This window comes from Callospermophilus lateralis, chromosome 15 (assembly GCF_048772815.1).
Source record: "Callospermophilus lateralis isolate mCalLat2 chromosome 15, mCalLat2.hap1, whole genome shotgun sequence".
Lineage (NCBI taxonomy): Eukaryota > Metazoa > Chordata > Mammalia > Rodentia > Sciuridae > Callospermophilus > Callospermophilus lateralis.
Genome location: NC_135319.1, coordinates 46622126 through 46645692, shown reverse-complemented (window position 1 = coordinate 46645692; position 23567 = coordinate 46622126). Strand labels below are relative to the sequence as shown.

Sequence of the window (23567 nt, the reverse complement as noted above, 5' to 3'; positions counted from 1 at the left end):
CTAGAAGGAAAAGACCTCCCTGGTCCAGCCTGTCTCACCTCTGCCTGAATCCCTTCTCACACTGGCCTGGTCCACCCCGGGCACAGGGACACGTGAGCAAAGATTTGGAGGAAGGTCAGGGTCTAACTTGTAAAATCAAGTCAAGGAGGAACTGATGGTGCTTCCCACCCCCACCATGACCCCAGAGTTCCCCAGATGCTGGCTGATTAAATCTAAACATACACTAGGCTAAGGGGAAGTCCAAGTCCCTGGCTCTGTCACCAAAGGGTGGGGGTGGAGAGGGGACGGCCCTCTGCATCTGAAATCAAAAGGAAAGAAGTTTCCAGAGGGATTTAGCCTCAGAACCCCACACTTGCAACAGTCTCTTCTGAGGCCCTATACCTGTTTTCTTTTTCTTAAAGAAATCATATGAGCTTCAAGACCCACACAGCCTGGACTTCCCCTGGAGTCCCAGGAAATACGAGGGCCTAGACTGTCCTCCTAACACAACTGAGGCCTGACTCCTGTCCTCAGAGACCTCTAGGACAAGACCTGCCTTCTGAGTTTCCACTTCACAGGAAGGCAACTGGAGCCTCAAGAGAGGAGTGAGGAACACTGTCCAGGTCCGTCCTGAGGGCTGCCTTCTTGGGCCTTGGCCCACAGGTTTAGGGTGAGCATCTTGTACATACAGATTAATTCTAAAATAGAACTTTTGTTTTTATCCCTCCATGTGCTCAACTAATACATGTTTACCACAGAAAATTTAGAAAAGATGGTTACTTAAAAAGAAGAAAACAAGGGGTGGGGTTGTAGCTGAGTGGATGAGCGCTTGACTTGCATGTGTGAGGCACTGGGTTCCATCCTGAGCACCACATAAAAAAAATGACTAAACAAAACGGGGATATTGTCCATCTACAACTAAAAAAAATGTGTTTAAAAAAACACAAGAAAACAATAATCACAATTTTATTGGCCTCAAACAAGCATATAGCCAGTGTTAACATTTTGGACATGTATTTTTGTATAATAATGGGAACATACTATATATGTTGTTTCATAAACTTCTGGTCTCTTCACTGGTACAAGACTTTTTCTTTTATTTCTCAGAACCACCACAAACATGGCTGCTGTGTATAACAGTTTTGCAGAAGATTTAGGGTAACAGCAAGAGGGCTGATGCAGCCAGAGGGCATCACCAAGTTAACTTTGGGATTCCGTGTTACACTAGCTGCTGGATGTTTCTCTCCTGGAATCTCTTTATGAGGTCTCTGGTCCCAAAACCTCCCCCACCAAAGGGCCCTCTCATATCCCTTCTGGAATATTCTAGAAAACTCAAAAACTCTTGTTTTACTACATAGAGCAATTTGTTCTCTGTACTATTTCCTAGGTCTCCTGTCAGAGGGACCCTCAAAAGGTGTTTTTGTTAAGTAAGAGGCCTGTACTGTGGGTCTTAAAAATGACAGACTTTCTTTACAAGCTCTTTCCTAAGCACGGCTTCCTGTCCAGTCTCTGCAGACTCAAGGGCTCCACTCAGAAATTTAATTTTCCCACTGAAATGAATTATGCATCTCTCCACCGTACTTCTCCCATCTTCCACCTTAGAAAACAGAATAGTACAGGTTGGGATTTTTTTGTGTTTTGTTTTAAAAGGCATCTTTACCCTTCCAGTTATAGCTCCATTTTATCAAAGAAACCGATACTCAGGGGGAATGACATGGGTAAATCCAAGTGTCCTCGGTGATTACAGGAGTCAAGAGAATGGAGCAGGCCCTGTCACTGCAGCAAGAAATAAAGGGGGAACCCAGACTATTCTGTTGGGCTAGCACAGTTAAGAAATACAGACATGGTTGTTTATTGTAAAATATGATTATTTTCTGAAAGAAACCCAAAATAGAAAACAGGAAAAAAAAAACCCACCACTCATCCACAATATTAACATTTTGATGCTTTGTTTATTTGTTTTTCTAGTTTAAGAAACAAGAAAATGATATAAAATTTTGGTTTGGGGTTTATGTTTGGTATCAAAATTATTGTTTTGAATGCAAATCAAAATATTTCCTCCTTGGGCAAAGGAAACCTTTAACTAAATACAAGCTGTGCCATCAAAAATTCCTGGAAATAGCTCTCCAAAGCAAGGCTGCTGCTTCACGGAAGGAAACAGCACTCAGGCTTTAGTGGTCTGAGTACTGTTCAGCCTCTTGCATTCTCTGCTATCATAATATATTTCCTTTTTTCTTCTTTAAATTTTTACCCTTAGTCAACAAGTAAGAATTGTGTATATTTATAGGATCTAACATAAAGTTTTCATATAGGCACACACCATATCCTTACATTTTTTTAAAATTAGCCCTATCTTAGTTTAGATTCCCTCAAAAGGAGACCCCAAGATCAGGATCTGGGTGCAAACTGTTTATCTGCAGGGTGCTCCAGGAAGTGTGGGTGGGGCGTGGGGATCCCAAGAGGAGGAAGGATGTGAGTGAGCAGGTCACCTCTCTGGGTAACTACGGACTCTAGCACACAGAAAGGCCTCTGGGGAGAATGCGTGGGGAAAACTTTAAAACTGGTCCACTCAGGGTTGGGGAAGCTGGAGCATTTATCTACCAACTCCTGCCCCTTGTTCATGATAACTTCTGGAGTGTTAACTCTGCTCCTCCTGACCAACATAAAGACCAAAAAATACCTTCCAGCGGGGAAACACAGCTGCTTGAGGTAGAAAGCCACTTGTGTATAAGGAAACTGTCCACTAATGCTGCAGTGACCTGACACAGCAAGAAGAGCATCTGCTATGGCTGCCTACGCTTAGAAATTAATAGATTTCTTGCAAAAATCTGACTTTCTGGCTTTGCATAAAATCAGAAAATCTGGGCTTGTATTCCTACATGGAAGGACAAGCTGCTGCCACCATCAGAGGGGACATTTACTCTTTATTGTACCACAGTCTCTACCACTCCCTAACGTCTCTAGCGTAGGGTCAATAGTCAAGTTATTGCTTGTGTTTTTTTAACATCTAAACACTTCCCTCAGCTATGTTATCTGCCTGCCCACTCCATGAAGGGGACAAGTTGCCTACCCTCAAGGAAGATGCTCACATAGGTCAAGCAGACCTCAGAGTTAGCATTTGATTTCCCAGGACCAAATCTTTAAACATGAAGCTGCAACAGGAACCCGGAGGCCTCTCTTGACATCTTGCCCAGCTCTCATTATGACATTTTAGCCTGTGATTGATATTGTATGTGTCACAGAGACCTTGGCAGTTAATCTCTGGGTCGAATCTATGGAAACCAAACAGAACAGATTTGTCTTCCCCTTCCATTCTGGCTGTGATCTGGAAAACAGACTCTCTTGGCCTCTCTGAGAATTAGAGATTTGGGAGCCATGCAGAGAGGGATGCACACAAGCCGCCTTTAGGATTTGGAAAGATTACAGGTCTGTGGTTTCTGGACGGCTCCATGCTTTGTTCTCTTCCCCCATCAAATCGGCACGACGGAGGATAATAGATCCCAGAGCTCCCTCTGCGTGCCAAGTTGCTCTGGGTAGACCGCACCACTTCCTCCTCTGTCTGGAAATCCAGCCGAGGCTTTCAGCACAGAGGTGGGGCTGGGTATGGCTCTCTCCGCAGTATAATGAAGGAGGACTGGCCTCACCCAGGGTGAGGTCAACTTCAGTGATCAAAAGAGACAGGCGGAGGTTTCAGAATGGAAGTGACTTCAGCATCTCCCTAAAATTGCCTCTTCCCAATCCTCCTTTAGTGGCAGGCAGGGTTCACCACATTGAGGTACACAGTGCCCAGCTTCTACTCACTTCACTACGAGAAGAGTGGGTACCATGGAGGGGCTAAGTCTCAGGCCTCTTGGAATTAAGGCCCCCATGGGCCTGCAGCAGTGAAAGCTGTGACCATGAACTTAGGAGCTGGGACTGGGGGGCGGGGTCTGTGTTGGTTCCTGCAATAGAAGCTTCAGCCACCCCTCGAGATAATTTCTCCCTTCCCACCTGGAAACACCAGCAGACAGGTCTCAGAGTCAAGTTCAAGCCTGACCAACCACTGGCTGGAAGAAGCAGGGTTCATCCTATTCTGTGCTTTTCACCCCTGCACCTGCCTCTGGATCAGCCAGAGCCTCAGTCCTGCTTCAGCAGCTCTGGCTGGGTTCCCTAGCAAGGCCTCACAGGCCTTTGTCCTTCATTTACCCCTCACAAAATCATTCCTTTGTTCAACACACATTTCCCAAGCACTTTCTACACTTCAGACACTGAGGCTACAAGGATAAACATTAAGGAGGCTCAGACCAAGGTGGCCCAGCCTTTCTTCTTTAGGGCCTGCACCTGAATTTGGGAAAGCCAGAACTACCTCAATGAGAAGAATGGAAAGCATTTAGACTGAGCACTCTTAACTATCCTTCTCGAGTGTTCCTACACACACACACACACACGCATGCACATTTGCTTTCTCTGTGCATATATGTATGTACGTGTGTGTGTATATATATAAATATATGTATATTATACATACATATTTCAGTATTAGGGATTGAACCCAGGAGTGCACTACCACAGAGTTCCACCCCTAGCTCTTTTTTTTTCCCAGAAGGGGTCTTATTAATTTGTCCAGGCTGCCCTCGAACTTTGGATCTTCCTGCCTCCAACCCCCGAGTAGCTGGGATTACAGGTGTGTGCCACCATGCCTGGCAGCTCCTTGACTCTTGAGTCACATCTCAATTATTATCAACCTTGAGTGACTGTCAGACTCTCCTGGGAGTTTGTTAAAATACAGACTTTGAGGCCCCAGTGTACAGCCCAGGAGTCTGTTTTTAGGCCATGCAGATGACCCCAACAGGGGTGGTCTTTACATCACACTGAGAGGTTCTCCTCTGCTCCACGTTGCCCTCACCACCCCATCCCAGGAATCAGTGTGTTGCAGGAGGCACTCACAAATCTTGGCTTCCAAGATCCCCACAGACACACACAGTTAGCTCACGATCCTTAAAGGCATCAACTATGGACTTGAGAGAATCAAACCTGAAAGCAGTGGTTTCATCCCTTTCCTCCCCGCACCCATTCTTTTTCTTAAGAGATGAGGTCTCTGAACTCCTGGGCTTAAGCAATCCTTCTTTCTCAGCTTCCTAGGTAGCTGGTACTATAGGGATGTGCCACCTCATGGCCAGTGCCTCTTTTAAAATTTTTATTACATATCCTTCCAACCCACATAAAAATAGTACCACCCTTGAAATCACCATCCAAGCTCAACTGTCACCACCCACAGCCAATCCTGCCTCACACACCTCCATCAAGACCCCACCCTCCAGTATGATGTGACTGCATTTTCAACTATATTGTTTTTAATGTATCATTTCATCTGTGAACATTTAAGTATGTATTCCTAAAAGATAAGGCCCTGTGGTCCTCTGAATCTCTGGCAAATGTCCCATCAGAACTAGACCCTGAAGACTTTGCTATGATTCACCAGTGTGTTCTTATATCAGAAAGCACATTATGGCTGGGCGCAGTGGCATATGCCTGTAATCCTGAGGCTGAGGCAGGAGGATCAATTGTGAGTTCAAAGCCAGCCTCAGCAACTCATTGAGGCCCTAAGCAACTCAGCAAGACTCTTGTCTCTACATAAAATACAAAAATAGTCTGGGGATGTGGTTCAGTGGTTAAGCACCCATGAGTTCAATCCCTGGTACCAAAAAAAAAAAAAAAAAAAAAAAAAAAAAGAAAAGCAAATAATGTCTGTTGTTTCTTCTTATTCTTATATTATTAGCAGTCAATGTTCAGAGCCTGGCCCAGTAGTTTATTGGAAATTGTAAAAATAGTGCTTCCTTTCTTCTTTATTATCTGGAACACCTTTTCAAAGAGAAAAAAGTTCCTATATCTGCTCAGTACAGTTTTTATTAGAAAGGAAGAATAAATGTTAGGTTGTTTTCCTTCATTTATTCATCTCAAAATAATGAGCTAATTTCCAGCACCTTCCAACAGCAAATAATAGTTTTAAGTATCTTTACCATTTAAGTGTTTCATGTGTTTCTGTCTGCTGGAGTTGTTGTTAGTTTGGTGTTGGGCATTAAACTCAAGGACGCTTTTCACTGAGCAATATCTCCAGCCATTTTTATTTTTAATTTCAAGACAGGGTCTCCCTAAATTGTCCAGGCTGGCCTCAAACTTGTGATCCTCCTGCCTCAGCCTCCTGAGTTGCTGGGATTCTAGGCATGTGCCTGGCTGCTGGAGGTTTTTTATTTTTATTTTTTTGTAGTTGTAGATGGGCAGAATGCCTTTTATTTTATTTTATTTTATTTTATTTTATTTTTTATGTGGTGCTGAGGATCGAACTCAGTGCCTCACACATGCTAGGCAAGCACTCTGCCGCTGAGCTTTAGCCCCAGCCCAGGAGTTAATTTTATTACTCATGTTCAGATTGTCCTGTTCCTGAATAAATGGAAGCCTTTGCAAATTTTACTGAGTGGTCTTTGATCCTACTGGTCTATGGAATCACTAGCCCCTTTTTTTTTTTTACATTCTTCAAATCCCTGCCTGACCTTCCTCACATTATATTCTCCATTACTTTCCCTCTAACAGAGTAAGGCCATGTGCTACAAACACCCTCAATTTATAATTTTCCTCATCTGTAAAATGAGGACAATAATAGTGCTTTCCTTATAACAGTTATTCAGATTGAATGAATTTATAACTGCAAGAACTTGGAATAGTGTCTGGGACAAAATAAGTTTAAGGACAGTCCTCCCTCATGACCTCTTGAGAACAGCAAAATCTGGGGGTACACAATACTCAAATCCCTTATATAAAATAGTGTAGTATTTGCATTTAACCTATGCACATTCTTCTGTATACTTCATGAATAGTTGTTATTGTTTAGGGAATAAAGTAAAAAAAAAGTCTGTACATGTTCAGAACAGATGCAATTTTCCTTTTCCTTTTTTGTACTAGGGATTTTTTTTTTAAAGAGAGAGTGAGAGAGGGAGAGGGAGAGAGAGAGGGAGAGAGAGAGAGAGAGAGAGAATTTTTTTAATATTTATTTTTTAGTTCTCGGCGGACACAACATCTTTGTACGTGGTGCTGGGATCGAACCTGGGCCGCATGCATGCCAGGCGAGCACGCTACCCCTTGAGCCACATCCCCAGCCCCTGTACTAGGGATTGAACCCAAGGGTACTTTACCACTCAGCCTCATCCCCAGCCTTTTCAATTTTCATTTTGAGACAGTGTTTTACTAAGTTGCTTAGGGCCTCTCTTAAATTTCCCAGGCTGGCCTTGAACTTGCAGTCCTCCTGCCTCAGTCTCCTGAGTCAATGGGATTACAGGTGTGCACCACTGCACCAGATCAATTTTTCTTTTCTGAATATTTTCAATGCTGTTGGTTGAATCATGAATTTGGAACATGAGGATATGGACAACTGATTGTATTTGTCAAATAAATAACATTCCCTCACTGTCACAGGCCTATCTCTATACTCCTCAGTCATTTCACCCTTTTCTCCTTCTCTCTAGTCTCACAGCATGAGTACAACTTCCCTTCCCTGGCTGTCTGGCCATACATGTGCCATTAACTTGGCTCATAGAACACACACTGCCCTATTCCACTGTGAATTCATTTCCTCAGGGACAATGGAAACTCTTCTTCTGCATTCCACTAGCAGAGCCTGACAAGCTCTCCAGACATGTTTCAATCTGCAGACAGAACAGCTCCTAGCATATCTCTTTTGACTCCGTGATATACTAATGCAGCAATGGCCAGCCTCCTGGTGTGAGCTGTGAACATGACCCCAACTGTCCTAACAAGCTGGCTATCCGTCCTGTAGCAGCTTGCCTCCCACCCCAAGGCTTCTGAAGCCCTGCTTCTGCCCTTGGCTGTGCAGAACCTGGACAGACCTGCTCTGGGCTTGGCCATGTGCCCTTTCTGCTGGCCAAGTGCTCCCTGCAGCTATCAAGCATGCTACAGTCCTGCAACACCAGGGGCTTCTGAACTTTCCTATTTGAGATAAAAATGGCTCAAACTAGCAGATTCCAATCAGATGACAGAAAAAGTAGGCACCAAAGAGGGAGTAAAGTCTAGAAGCATGGTGGAAAGGGACTGGCTGTCTGGGAGGATTTTGTGAGCCCAAAGCCTATTCTGGGTCAGCAGCAAATTAACCTCAGCCCCCAGTACTCTCTGGAAACATTGGAATGTTGAGGAGTGTTGTTTAACTGCCATCATGGCTGGCCTTGCTCACCTGTGTGGCCTGGGATAATCAAGTAGGAGGGAGCAAGCCAGGGACTCTTCAGCCATGTTTTAAGGTCAGCTTCTTCCCACCTCTTTCTGTAATGCCTGTTCCTGACCTTAGCGTTCCCTGCTAATCCCCATCCTGACTCTCTCTCATGACCAGCTGCAGAAAGGAAAGAAAATCCTTTCACTTCAAAATGACATCTGGAGAAGCGAAGACAAGCCTCAAGAATGTCTACCCATCTGCCAAGAAGCTGTCCCTGAAGGCGGAGGAGGAGAGGGAGACAGAGGACTACTGCACCCCTGGAGCCTTCGAGCTGGAGCGGCTCTTCTGGAAGGGCAGCCCCCAGTACACCCATGTCAACGAGGTCTGGCCCAGGCTCTACATTGGCGACGAGTAAGTACCCAGGTTCTCCTTCACTTTGCCCTTGCCCGGGAGAAGGCAGCAGTTCCTCCCCAGGTCACCGCACACCTCCCAGGCAAGCACCTTGGCCTTCAGAGTTGTTCTCTGAAAATTCTATTAGTTAGGGCTGGGTTCATCTTCATTTTACAGAAAATGCAGAAAAGGGGCATAAGCAAGATAGAAGTTTATTTCTCTCTTGCATATAAGTCCAGGGGAAGGCAAGCTGGGGCTGGCATGGTGACTACATGATCAGCAGGGACACAAGCTCATGTGCTCTTCTGTTCTGCCATCTTGAGGGCCTGGCTTCCCTCCTCAAGGTTGCTGCAGGGTCCCAGATGCTTATATGCCTCTGGTCATCAACTGTAGAATCCAGAAAGAAAGAAAGTGGAGGGAAAGGAAAACCAAAAGGGCAGTTTTCCAAGGAGAAGTCCCACCCAGGACTTCCCCCTGCCCCTGGCTACCAGGGAGGCTGGGAAGTACAAGTGCCATGTTTTTTTAAGCTGGGTATAATAGCAACAAGACTGAAATCAATCCTCAGGTTGAGAGCATAGGAACACCCAACCTATGTGTCTGAAAGGATGGTAAGCCTGTCACCATCCCCCTTTCTGAAAAATGCCTACTGTCAATACTACTTTCTACTACTAATGGCTATTATTTAGGAAACCCTGTATGCTGGGCACTTTACTAAGCACGCTGCATGCATGATCTCATTTTAGCCTCATGTCAACCCGACAAAAAAAGATTATCTAATTACTCCCATTTTAAAGGTAAGGAAACTGAACAGTTGAGTTATGCCCATAATATGATAGTGGAGAGCTACAGTTCAAGTGCAGTTCTTTCCAAACCAGAAACCTTCGTCATAACTACCACTCCAAGCCCTCCCACTCCATCATCCAAAACTTTGGGGCAGATGGGGCAGGACCCCTGTGTGTGATATTAATGCACTCTTCCTGCTTAAAATCTAGAGATAAATTGCTAGCCATGAGAATCACCCAAGGGTAGTGTTATGGTGTGGATATGAGGTGTCTCCCAAAAGCTCCTGTGTCATTGCAGGAAGTGAAATAATTGGATTACAAGAGCTGTAACCTACTCGGTGGATTAATCCACTTGGTGGATTAATCATTCCAAAGGACTACTGTACTGGGTGGTCACTGTAGGTAGGTAGGTGTAGCTACAGCGCAGGTCTCTGGGGGCATGCCCTTGGGGATTATCTTGTCCCCTGGCTCCTCCTTCTATCCCACGCTTTGCATCCATCTTGAGCTGAGTGGTCTTCCTCTGCCACAGCATTCCGCCTTCCTTGGTCCCAAAGCAATGGAGTCAGACAACATTGGACTGAGACCTCGGAAACCATGAGCCAAAATAAACTTTTCCCTCTCTGAGGTGTTCTTGTCGGGTGGTCTGGTCACAGCAACAGAAAGCTGACCAACAGACAGCCTCCCTTCCTTGTCCTCTTTTTTGCATTAATATTTTGAAATGTGAGAAATTATAAAAATTGCATGCCTTTTTATACCAAATTAAACAAAATAGGGGGTTATAAAGAGAACTGCATAATCTTTTTCCCCTCTTCTTTTTTTTTTTTTTAAAGAGAGAGAGAGGTAGAGAGAGAGAGAGAGAGAAAGAGAGAATTTTAATATTTATTTTTTAGTTATCGGCAGGCACAACATCTTTGTTTGTATGTGGTGCTGAGGATCGAACCCGGGCCGCACGCACGCCAGGCGAGCGCGCTACCGCTTGAGCCACATCCCCAGCCCTTCCCCTCTTAATTCTACCACTGACCAATATTAAGTTCACATGCATGCTTCTACACACATTCTAACACACATTCAATGTGTGTTCCTGCAAATATTAGGAAACATATACATGCATATAAATGACTTGCATATCTTTTAAACATTTTTTTTTAAAGGAATCATACTATACTTACTGTTCTGCACTTTTCATACTCCACAGTATAACGGCACTATGATTATACTAATCATTTCCCAGTTGAGAACATTAGGGTAATGTAGGTGAGGGGTACATGGACTCTCTGTACTGTTTTCTCTTTTGAATTCAGTTTTATTGGGATATAATTCATGTACCGTAAAATTTATCCTTTTAAAGCGTACAATTCAGTGGTTTTATTATAATCAGAGTTGTGCAACCATCGTCACTATCTAATTTCAGAACATTTTTTTTATTACCTCAAGAGGAAATCAGGAATCCGTAAGCAGTCACTCCTCATTCCCTACCTTGCCCCAGCCCCCCAGCAATCACCAATCTACTTTCTGTTTTTATATGTTAACCCATCCTGGAAGTTTCATATAAATGGAATCATTCAATGTGTGGCCTTTTGTGATTGGCTTTCTTTCACTTTGCATATTCTTCAAGGTTGTTCCTTGTAGCATGTATTAATATTTTATTCCTTTTATTGTCAAACAGTCTCTGCACTATTTTTTTTTTCCTTTGGTACTGGGGATTGAACCCAGGGGCTCATGCATGTCAGGTAAGCACTCTGCCACAGATTTACATGCCCAGTCCTTTTTAAAATTTTATTTTGAGATATGGTCTCATTAAATTGCTCAGACTATCCTCAAACTTGCAATCCTCCTGCCTCAGTCTCTTGAGTTCTAAGTTCCTGGGATTACAGGTGTGCATTATCATGCCCAGCTCACTCTATTATTTTGGAAAATTTTCTGTAAGTCTAAAATTTGTAAAAAAAAAAATGTTTCTTTTAAAGGTAAACATTCACTTTGACCCAAAAATATCACTTTAAGAAATGTAATTGGGCTGGGGTTTTAGCATGTTTGCCTAGCATGTGTGAAGCACTGGGTTAGATTCTCAGCACCACATACAATACAATAAAGGTCCACTGACAACTAAATACACACACACTTTATGTGTGTGAATATATGTGTGTGTGTGTGTGTGTGTGTATGAAATATAATTCACAGAATAACAGTACCAATACATAAGGAAATATACACAATAATGTCTATTATAACATTGACAAAAAGAAAAGGAAAAGGGACCTAAATTTCTCAGCTTTAATGATGAAATATTAAAGAAATGTAGTAAATCTGTTTTCTTACTGTAAAAGTAAAATATGTTCATTATATGAACAGAAAAGTATTAATTCCCTACTTATAAAAGGGTAGTAAAAGAACTTCCTCATAGGGTTCCATGGTTATGTGAGAATATATATATAAAATAGTGCAGTCTCTAGTATATGGTGAGCACTCCCTAAAGATTAGCTCTAGTAATAAAAACAATGGGTACTATAAGGAAGAAAATTTTTCAATCTCCCAAGTCCATATTGCAAAGCTACTCCTATTAATACTTTAGTATATTTCTTCTTAGACTTTTAGAGTATTGTTTTTGGTTGAGTGATTCATTTTTATATAGTTGTAACTGTATCCATTATTCATTTTATCTTTTTCACATGGCTTCATTCATAAGCATTCGTCCTTATTGCATGCACCTCATACATTTAATTATAATAGATATAATGTACCAGATGGACAGGAGATTGTTCATTGAACCGGTTCCCTACTGTTGAACACATTGCTTATTTCCATGTTCTCACTTTCATAAACAGTGCTGCAGTGGACATCTCTATGCATAACTATTTTTTCCATATGTAGAATTATTTCACTAGATCCAAACAAAAATTTTCAAGGGAGGGTAAGGGGGGGGTGGTGAGGAATTAAGGAATAAGGTGTTAAGACTTATACTACCTCTGCGTCTTCAACCATGCTATTCCCTGCCCTTCACCTCATCTCAGTGACCAGATCCTCTGCAGAAGTATGTTTTTCCCTCTACATTTTATATATTATATGTATCTTACCTATAGTTTATAATAGAAACAACAACAATAATAACAGCTACATTGTATTGAATTCTAACCCATGTGTAATGCTCTGTGCTGGGCATCATTTAAATGCCACAACCACCCTATGAAGGAGATACTATTATTACTCCCATTTTACAAATTGGAAAACCAAGGCTCAGAGAGTTCATCTTTTCAGTCAGTAAGCATTTACTGAGCAACTTGCTGGGAACTGTGGGAAATAAAAAGAGGAAACTGAGACTCCGCTGGGCTTAAGTGATCAGCCCAAGGTCATACTACTAGTAAGTGGCAGAATTTATGCTCAAAACACTCAGATCAAAAAAAAGTCACCATTATGAGAAAGACACAGTTTTATTTATAGATGAGGAAAGAAGACACATAAAGAAATGTAATAGGGAAGTGAAGTGGAAGAAAAATGGGATCTGAGTCTTGGATCTGCCAATTACCAGTTTTGTGACCTTGGACAAGTTATTTTACCTCTTCACTTTACAAGGCAACCTTATGGGACTTATCTCATGGGGGAAGATTGAATGCATTAAAATAAGTGCTAGAGTAGTACTCGGCACATAGTGAGTGTTCCATTAAGTGTTTGATATCATCATGAATCTAAGAAAGATCACAGCAGATAAATTCTAAGCCTGGTTTTGGAAGATGGGTAGGATATCCAGATAGACTCTACCACTGTGTGGTTAGTTATCTATCCAAACTCTACCACTGTGTGGTTAGTTTCAACTAGCTGTGCTAATCCAACAGGCCACCCTGGCATCTCAGTGGCCTTCCTCAACAATGGTTTATTTCTCACACGTTACAGTCCACAATGGGTCCGTTGTGACTACACTCAGGGCCTACGCTGAAGGAGCAGACCCTATCTGGCATATTGTTGGGATATTTTTCTCCCTTGGAGAAGAGAGAAAACAGAGACATGGCAAACCATAACCTGACTTAAGAGTGACATGGACCATTTTTTGCCTATAGTTCATTGGACAAAGCAAGTCCATGCCAACATCTCACATCAAGGGGACAGGAAAGCATAAACTGCATAAACTCCCTTAGGAGGGACAGCAATATTCTAAATGATAACAACCTACCCCAGTCACCTGGAGAGCAGTAGTGGCTCTGGGTAGGGCCTTTTACCTTTCTGGGTCTGAGTTCATCTCAGTTACAGAGAAGCTTCAAAGAACTAAGATATGTGAAAGCATTTTGTCACTCATAAAGCAACACATCAATGCAAATGTTTTTGCTACTATTGCTAGTGAAAAAGAAATCCAGAAAGGCAGGTAAGGAGTAGCTTGTAGAAGGCTGAATGCAGGGAGAGCACTTCCTTCACGAGGCCACGGAAGCTGAATTGACTCTTTCGCTGAAGAGAGTTCCAGACCAGGAGATGTGCTGACTATAACCCTGCTCCTGTCACTTCCCTTTCAATTCAATCCAGTCCTGCCTAATCAAGCCCCAAGACAAACACAGACACTCAGTCCAGGCTCCATGGTCAGGTGTGTGGGACCTACATGACCAGCTGGGGGACAGAGTCCAAGACAGCATGGCCTGCTTCAGGCCCCTTCTCGGCTCAGGGCTCCCTCCTGTGACAGCCACTTAACAAGGTTAACAATACTCCCAGAGGCTAATTGGAAGTGCAATGAATTCCACTGCCAATGCGACCACACGGGGTTATAACCTGGGCGGTGAGCAGGCGAGGTCACCTGTGTTCCAGAGCAACAAAAAGCTCAAAGCTGGCTCCTCACACACAAAGCCACAGTTTTAATTTGATATTTACATTTGAGGTTTTCTTTTCCCCTAAAGCATCTCAGAAAGTCAAATGCCAAGGCTCCGGAAGTAAAGGCAGTTCAGACCCAGGAATAAGGGTGGATGTCTGAAGCAGCCAGGACCCCTACCTATCTGTTCCTGAGGCCTAGGCCATTGACTTTTGGGACCTAAAGGAAGCCAGACCTCCCCCAAGATGGAGCATTTGGCCCTCTTTATGGAAACAGGCAAAAACGGTTGGGCATCTGTCTACTCCAGAGCCACCAAGTTGAGGCCAAATATGGACTTCTTTTCTTTTTTTTTTTTCTTTTTGGTACTGGAAATTGAACTCAGGAGCACTCAACAGACTCAACATCCCAGGCCCTATTTTGTATTTTATTTGGGGAGAGGGTGTCACTGAGTAGCTTAGCACCTTACCATTGCTGAAGCTGGCTTCAAACGTGCAATCTTCCTGCCTCAGCCTCCCACACCACTTGGATTACAGGTATGCGCTACTATGCCCAGCCCAAATGTGATTTCTGTGTGGTGTTAGGCAGGTTACTCAAGCTCTCTGAGCTTCAATTGCTTCATCCATAAAACATGGATTCAAGCCAGGCCTGGTATACAGGCCTGTAATCCCAGACCAAGGTAGAAAAATTGCAAGTTCAAAGCCAGCCTCAACAATTTAGCAAGACCCTACCTCAAAATAAAAAATAAAAAGGGCTGGGGATGTGCCTCAGTGGTAAAGCACCTTTGGGTCAATCCCCAATACCCTCCCACCGCATCCCCCACCAAAAAAAAATGTGATTCAATGTGTTAACACATTTCAGATGCTCAGTGCACTGCGTGGAACACTCATTGAGTATGAAATGTTAGATGGGATTACAGGTGAGGCAGATTCTAGAAATTTGACTCAGTGTGTGGGAAAAGTAAAGAGCAGACGCTAGACTTTACCACTAAAGGTCCTTCTACCTCAAGGGCAGCCTTGGGACACAAAACACCGGAGTCAAATTTCTCCCATAAGATCCTAGCATGAAGGCAAGGCCAAGTGCTGGAAGGAAGGACCCTTTCCTGGGCCTTCCTCTCAAACCCAGGTTTTCCCAGGGGGATTCACCCAACACAGTGCCTGGAAACTCCAAGTCCCCACTGCTCACCGGCTCTCAGGGGAGGGGAGAGGCAGTTCCATCACTGCAGCCTGATGAGAAGAGGCCACAGGCAGGAGGGTCTACTGGGTCTGTGGAGGGGGTAGGATCTAACCAACAGGCCACGTGGCAGATATTCCCAGAGGAAAGTCTTCCTCATTCATGGTCCAGCCCCTCTCCACTCATCCCATAACTTGGTAGGCATCTGAGTTGGCCACACTGGGAACCATGGGCTCTGTAAAAGCTGTCCCGCAGGACTCAAGAGTTCAAGTCCCCATTGTGTGTGGTCAGTAGCCTTGTGTGGCCTTTGGCAAAGCATTTTATTGTTCTGGGACTTGGTTTCTTTATTTGTTAAATAAAGGATGATTTCAAAGGTCCCTTCCAGCTCTAAAATAAAATTCTTTAAGAAATGTCCTATTAAATAAATTAGGCTTCATTAGGTTCAAGCACATACTTGTTTTATTACTTTTAAGTCATTCAAATTAGATTCAAATTAGGTTAACCAAGTGTTGCCCTCCAGAGAGCCAAGGACTCAGAGATAAGAATAATTCATCTCGCCTCTTATCAATCAGCAGTCCCTAAATGGGTGCTTCAAAAATGCTTGAGTATGCTTGAAAGCACTAAGTTTCTGTAATTTAAATATTCTCACTTTAATCTTGTTCAGATCTTTCATTTGCTTAGCAAAATCTTTTTTCTTTTTCTTTTTCTTTTTTTTTTTCCCCCTACAGTCAGCAGGAGGGGAAATATCCTAGCTACTCTCAAAGTGATTGCAAATTCCTAGGCAGGGCAGCCTGCAATGATAAGGCTGGGCTGAAACAGGATAATTGAGAAATCTCCCCTGCCACAATGTGGGCGTCCCTGTGAACCAACACCAGGGTGCTGTTTAGCTGTTCTGCTGTTTGAATAGCAGAGGTCCTAAGCAGTTCCCCATTTTTTATTAAAGCTATAGTTGCCTCCAAGGTCTGGTTTTTAGGATCCTTAACAGCCAGCTGCCCTCCCCACAGAGCCTGATCCTTCCCAGCCTATGGCCAGCTGCCTACAGCTGAGCTTGCTTTCCTGGGAGCACTCAGCTCTGTCTTACAGGTTCTGACTTTATGCTCCCAACCAGGCCAACAGCCTCAAAAGCCAGAGGTATCTCCAGGGTTTCCAGCTGGAGAAACTAGAAAAGGAGGTGGAGACAGATCAATCTGCAGGAAAAAAAAAAAAAGAAGAGTCCTCAGATGAGAGAGGACTTGCCCTTGGTGTACCTGTGATCCCTTTCCCCCAAAAACACTTGGCCTCTCAGCACCAAGCTGAACTAAAACTTGACCTGCTCCTCCAAGGTATGGCATGGCAAGTTTAGGATGCGGCAAAAGCACTCCATGGCTGATAATTTAAAATGCTGGATGTCACCTAAAGGAATCAGGACACCTAGACTCGGAACTTTCAACTACTGAAGCTGACTCAAGTGCAACTGGACACCAGTCCAGTTGGAGATGCAAGATGGCCAGATTGGAGATGCATGAGACCATGGCCTGGCTAGGTCTCATGCTTAATGAAGCTTTCTTAGTCAATGCCTCAAAGAACAGTAAGATTCCTTGCACATAGGGTGGGGTTCTAGCTCAGTGGAAGAATGCTTGTCTAGCATGTGTGAGGCACTGGGTTCAATCTCAGCATGGTATATAAATAAATTAAGTAAAGGTCCATTGACAACTAAAATAATATTTTTTTAAAAAAGAGACTCCTTGCACAGTTAGCAAAGAAAATCATTAATGTGACATCATTGCTCAAAAACCAGGCCCCCAGTGGATAATTTCTCTGCTCCCTTCACATCTATCCTTAGAGGACTGGAGTTTGGGGGAGTGGGGCAGACAGGAAGAAATTTTAACAGGAGTTTAATATCCCAAGGCTACCCCATGTCTTTGCAATAGTCAAGTCTCTCCTGAGTACTAAGGAAGTAACATCAATAAAATCATGGTACACATTAAATAGTAAATGAATACATAACATGTTCATTACTAAAAATCTACAAAACACAGACGAAAAGAAAATTAAAATTCCCTATAATCCTATTACCCAGAGATAAACATATTTGATGTACATTTTTCCACTGCCTTTTTCCCCTGAATTTTTATTTTAACATGTCAAAGAAGCTTGAATATTGGATCATTCAACTTCACCAAAAACTCATAAGGAAAGTACTGCCAGTGTAATTGGTTCTATTCTGCAAGCAAGGCAAACTGAGGCTCTCAAAGGTTTCACTGTGTTAGCTCAAGCAGGAGTTTAAGCTGTCACCCTAAGCAGCCACATCAGCTACAAGCTTCACCATCAATGAGTGACAATACCCTAAGAAACTAAAAGACCAGTGAACTTCACCTTCATATTAGGTGAATTAACCAAGATCAGAAGCTCAGAAGGTGCCTACTGTTTTCAAGTCCACCTGCAAGGAGCAGTCACAATCAAGACTCCACTGGAGATGAAGGACATCATCAAGGTCACACCCATAAAATGACATGTGACCACCACAGTGTGACATGCCCCAAGATAAAAAGGTGCCAGATTATAGGACACAGACCACCCGCAAACCAGAATCCATGAGGAGTGTGGGAAAGCAATGGGTCTTCCTGAAGTCAGGATAGGGAGAACTGGCCCAGTCGTGAGTGGCCTTTCTTCAATGCCCAGTGCAGAATTCTGAAACATGGGACCATCTTGCTTTCCACCTGAAGGTAGCTGGCATAAGGTCTGCACAAACATATATAGGAAGAGTTTGTGCCTCCTCCTCTCTGTGTAAGGGCATACACCTGGGAAAATTGTCTTGTCTGCAGAGGCTGAGGAATTTAGGGCCTTAACAAGCAAAACTACAAGAACACTGCCCAAGCAACTTTCACATAGGGAGTGCTATTCTCCATCATTCCTCTAAGGTGGGGTGTCAAGCAAGTTTTCTAGGGCAACTCCAGAGGGCTGGCAGGAGGCTGGGCCAGGCCAGAGAAGGAGGAAGGGAGGGAAGTGTCTGACTGAAGAAACTGGGCCATGTGAGAAAGATGCCCACTTCCTCAGTCCTCCAATCTCAAGTCAGAATCCACAGAAAGGCCAGAGGTTTGTAGGAGGAAGGAACAGCTAAAGAGAACTGAGTCAAAACAGGGATATGTTCTTCAAAAGTGAACTGCATGAGTCCATCACATGAGTGTCAAATGTCCAACCTTATAGTTCAGACAGGTGGATAAAAATGAAATATTAGCTGGCACATGGTGCACACCTATAATCCCAACAATTTGGGAAGCTGGGGCAGGAGGATTGCAGAGTTCTAGGCCAGCCTGGGCAACTTCAAGAGATCCTGTCTCAAAATAAAAAATAAAAGGAGTTAGGGATGTAGCTTAGTGGTAGAATGCTCCTGAGCTCAATTTCCAGTACCAAAAAAAGGAAACATTAACACATTTTTATTTTTTGCCTATTAAGTTTGAAAAAAAAATTAAAATATAAATCTGAACCAGTTTTCTAGAGGGCCACTTAGTAACAAGTATAAAATATATTTAAAAAATGTCCATACCATGGACCCAGCAATTCCACTTCAAGAAATCACCCGTAAGAACATAATCAGATGCTCCCAAAGAAATACAGCAAAGTGATGGGTGAGATAAAGTTTGGGAGATATATGTGAGACTACCATAGCGCTATCAAAGGACATATGTTAGGGGCTGGGATTGTGGCTCAGCGATAGATCGCCCTCCTAGTATGGGCGGGACCTGGGTTTGATCCTCAGCACCACATAAAAATAAAGTCATTGTGTTGTGTCCATCTACATCTAAAAAATAAATATTAAAAAAGGACATATGTTGACAAAGGAAGACATTTATGATATAGCACCATGCCAAAGTTTTTGAAACTGTACACATAAGTATACTTTGGAGACATCATGGGTTCAGTTCCAGGCCACCACAATAAAGAAAAAAATCAAAACAAAGCAAGTCACTCAAATTCTTTGATTTCCCAGGGCATATAAAAGTTGTGTTTACATAATAGTATAGCTAAAGTGTGCAATACCATCATGACTATAAAACAATGTAAATACTTCAGTTCAAAATGTTCATTGCTAAAAAATGCTAATAATCATCAGAGCTATTGGAAAAATGATGCCAATAGATTTGGCTTGCCACAAACCTTTGATTGGTAAAGAATGCCATATTGAGGCTGGGCATATAGCTTAGCATGTATGTGACCCTGGATTCCATCTCTAGCATCACACACACACAAAAAGTATTTGTGCAGCACAATGAAATGAAATATGACTGTATAGTATTGTATTAAAAACACCTTTCTATAAAATACACAAATCTATCCATGGAAAGAAAACTGGAGGATCTTATATCAAAAGGCTAATGATAAACATCGATCACCGTGGCAACAGCTTGGGAAGCTGAGGCATGAGGGTGGTGAGTTCAAAGTCAGCCTCAGCAACTTAGTGAGACCCTGTCTCTAATAAAATACAAAACAGGCTGGGGAGTGGCTCAGTGGTTAAGCATCCTGGATTCAATCCCCAGTACCAAAACAAACAAACAAACAAAAGGCTAATTATAAAATCTTATATCTCTAGCAGATTAGAAATAGTTTTTTTTTTCCCTTGGGGGGGGTTATGTTTCCCACATTCTACAATCAGCATATGTTATTTCTGTAATTAAATGACATTATTTTAAAAAAATGAACAAATTGATCGAATGTAGGATTTTTCTGAAACAATCAGACACTACAGCCCCTGCATCATCCAGATTCTAAAAATAAATTCCTAAATCTATTTTTCCCTCTGAAGTCTCTTCTCCTTCAACAGATACACATAAATGGGCCCAGGACAGGGCCATGTGGCCCTTTTCTCTTTGCCTCCACCTCAAAATGCCTCTGCATTTCTTAGTTTCTTTCCCACATAACATATCAAGACAGAGAATGTATCTGGCCCTGAGATTTTAAAAGCAAAACACTACGTACCAGACAACCACCCTCAATCCCCACCCCACGTCCAGTAATTATTGAGCTGGGCGTCTGGCCCAACTGGGGACCAGCTGCTGTGTGTCTGAGATCTATGAGGCACTGTTGTATTTGCAAATTCCCCATTCTGCTGTGGATGCTCTTCCAAGTCCTCAACTGGACTCTGAGTAACTAAGCTGGGGGTAGTCCCCAGAGTGGAGTGTGAGGACATCATCTCCCCTTCCTGGCCCAGGTAGCCAAAGAGCCCTGAAAATCTGCAGTGGGTCTCAGACACTGACCAGGACTGACGCTCCTCATGAGTCCCTTCCTCTCAGACACAGCCAAAGCCAGCTCAATAGAGTGAATAAGGGGGTGTCATGCAATGAATCTTGTTGCATATCTATCCTGATCCTTGACCTTAAAAGCAGCAAAGTGCAAACTGTTGTTTATTCAAACTGCCATTTGATTATGTTAAAACCCAGTTCCTGAACTCAGAGAGAACCGTCTTTCTGATGGGTACAAGCTTCCTGTCAAAAACAGTTAATTTTAATTTTTCCACTGAGCTCAACCTCAAAGTGGGGTTGATTGCTACTCAGCAATGATGGACTGCATTAGGGGAAGCTTATAATTGAGTGCAGATCTGGGTTCCAAAAGCATAATGTTTGTTGTATACATACTTTGGGACAAAAAGAAAAATGAAAAGCAGACCTTTCTGAGGAAAAATTGAAAGCAGAATGTGTTCCACTGTCAGGATGCCAGCGCCAAGGCAGCTGGAGGCCTTGGTGGAACTCCCCACTGCCCCACACCACAGCTCGACAGGCTGTTTACAAACGTTTCTAAAGGCTCAACGCCTGTGCTCAGGTCTCTCCTTCCCAAACCCTAGACACCATCATGGTTCTTCTCACGGCAAACAAAAAGCTCCAAGAAACTAGTAGAGACAGCAGCACCACTGGAGAGGGGCCACGGCATGTGCTTCTGATGCAGGACTCCTCTCAGCCCAGGGTGTTGGTCCCTATTGCCATTCAGTATGGCACTTCAGTTCACATCCTTTTCCCAGTGGTCCTGAGATGAGGTTTCAGCTGAAGCACAGTGCCACTCCTGTCCTCTTATTATTAGGGTTCCAGACCCATGTCACCTCTTCCCTGAGCTGCAGGCTGGTCTCTGTGCTATTGAGGGAGATGTCTTCTTAAAGCCAGACCTGGTTGTCCCTCTGTGACATCACTGTAGTCCAAGCCTCCTTCCTCTTTTGCCCATACAACTGCAGAAGCCTCCAGCAGACCTCCCTGCTTCTGCTTTTGGTCCCTCTTTAATCCCACTCCACACATCAGCCAGACTGATCTTTATAAAAGGCCAACCGTGCTCACCCTTCTCTTAAAGCCCTCTAAGACTTAAAATAAGATCCAAACTCTTTCCTGTGGCCTGCAGAGCACACCAGGATCCCACCTCTGCCCTCTGCTACAGCCACACCGGTCTCCTTTCTCAGCACTTGTTCCTTCAGCCTGAATGAAACACTCTCCTCCTCCCTTACTTCAATGCCACCTCCTGGCAGAGGCCTACACTGACCATCCCTACCAAAAGCAGGACCATGGTCATTCTGCATCCTGTGACATGGCTCTAGTTCCTTCACAGCTCTTACTTCTGAGATCTTGTTTGTTATTTGCTATGTCTAGTAGAATCTGAGTTTCCCAGGGGACCATGACTAACCTCTTCCCTGCTGTAACATCAGCACCAGAACAGTGCGTGATACCCAATGGATTCTAAGTCACTATTTGGGGATAAATGTTTGACTGCAGAAAGTAATAAACATTTCCTGAAAGGCCTGCATTATCTCCAGCCTCTATATCTCAGGTTGTGAGTTCCTTGGTGTGGTCTGCTCTTGCCTCTCTCTTCCCCTCCATCACCAAGCGCTGACCCTTGTGGTGGGTCAGTCTCAAGGAGGACCCCCCTCCCCAAAAGCTCCCCAACCAACCTGCCCTCCCAGCAACAACTCCTGCTTCCTCTGATAGTCTACCATGTTGCCTTTCCATCTAGTCATGTTCCAAGGCCACAGGATCTTGCTCTTCTTTCTTGGAAATTCTTGTCTAGAAAACTAAATGACTGGGCTGGGGTTGTGGCTCAGTGGTAGAGCACTCTCCTGGCACATGCAAGACCCTGGGTTCGATCCTCAGAACCACATTCAAAAATAAACAAGTGAAATAAAGGTGTTCTGTTCAATTACACCTAAAAAATAAATATTAAAATAAAAAAAGAAAGAAAACTAAATGACTTCTCTGCCAGCTTCAGGAACTTCCCCCAAGTAACTCAAACAATGGGATACTCAAAAGCTGACCTCAGAACAATGCTTTACTCAACTAGGCCAAGGACTCACCAAAGTAACTGTTTCACATTGTGCCCACCCACCCTGTGAAAATTTTGCCCAATCTCAATCAAAATCTCACAAAGACCAGCCTTTAGCCATTCTTTCTAGTCCTGACCCGAAAAAACCCATAAATATCCGGAAGATTCGGAGAAGAGGCCTCTTTAAGGGGTCTACTGGGGCTCTATGAAATCGGCCCAGATGAATGGGTTATCCTGGAAGCCTTTTGGGGGATCTGGCTGGCCCAGTCCAGCAGCAGTGTTCAGTGCCCGGTTTAGCTGGACTTGATAAATGATGAAAAAATGGATGAATAAATAGCTCAGTCACACCATCCTCCAATCCTGCCGAAACAGAGGGATGAAAAGACCAAATGGCGTGAATGGCCCCCGGGTCAGTCTAAACAGGGCTTTGGGGCTTCATTTGAAATCACCTTATTTTAGGAACCGGAATTGAGTGAAGAGAGCCTTGGATGGTCCTCCAAAGTCCCCTCCTCTATCCACCCCAAAGTCCACACCACTCGCCCCCGTCTGCGCCAAGCCCCTCATGGCAGACCATCCTCTCTCCCTTGCGCCCAGGGCGACAGCGCTGGACCGCTACGGGCTGCAGAAGGCGGGCTTCACGCACGTGCTGAACGCGGCCCATGGCCGCTGGAACGTGGACACCGGGCCCGACTACTACCGCGACATGCCCATCGAGTACCATGGCGTCGAGGCCGACGACGTGCCCACCTTCGACCTCAGCGTCTTCTTCTACTCCGCGGCTGCCTTCGTCGACTCCGCTCTCCAAGACGACCGCAGTAAGAGGCCCGCCCCCAGCCCCGCCCCCGCCCCACGAGAGGCCCCGCCCCACGAGAGGCCCCGCCCCACGAGAGGCCCCGCCCCACGAGAGGCCCCGCCCCACGAGAGGCCCCGCCCCACGAGGGATCTGCGCCTTGAAAACGTGATTTTCCTATCCAAGGCTCTAAGGTTGCATGTG

At 44.0% G+C, this 23567-nt stretch overlaps 1 protein-coding gene across 1 annotated transcript in view; it reads left to right on the top strand.

Annotated features, from left to right (window-relative positions):
• The window catches only part of Dusp29 (dual specificity phosphatase 29), a 37943-nt gene that overhangs the window by 4020 nt on the left and 10356 nt on the right, over positions 1-23567 (top strand). The window contains exons 2-3 of the mRNA XM_076834490.1: positions 8354-8587; positions 23168-23388. Coding sequence (XP_076690605.1) covers positions 8388-8587; positions 23168-23388 — 421 coding nt within the window. The 5' untranslated portion in view covers positions 8354-8387. The remainder of the gene's footprint in view (positions 1-8353; positions 8588-23167; positions 23389-23567) is intronic.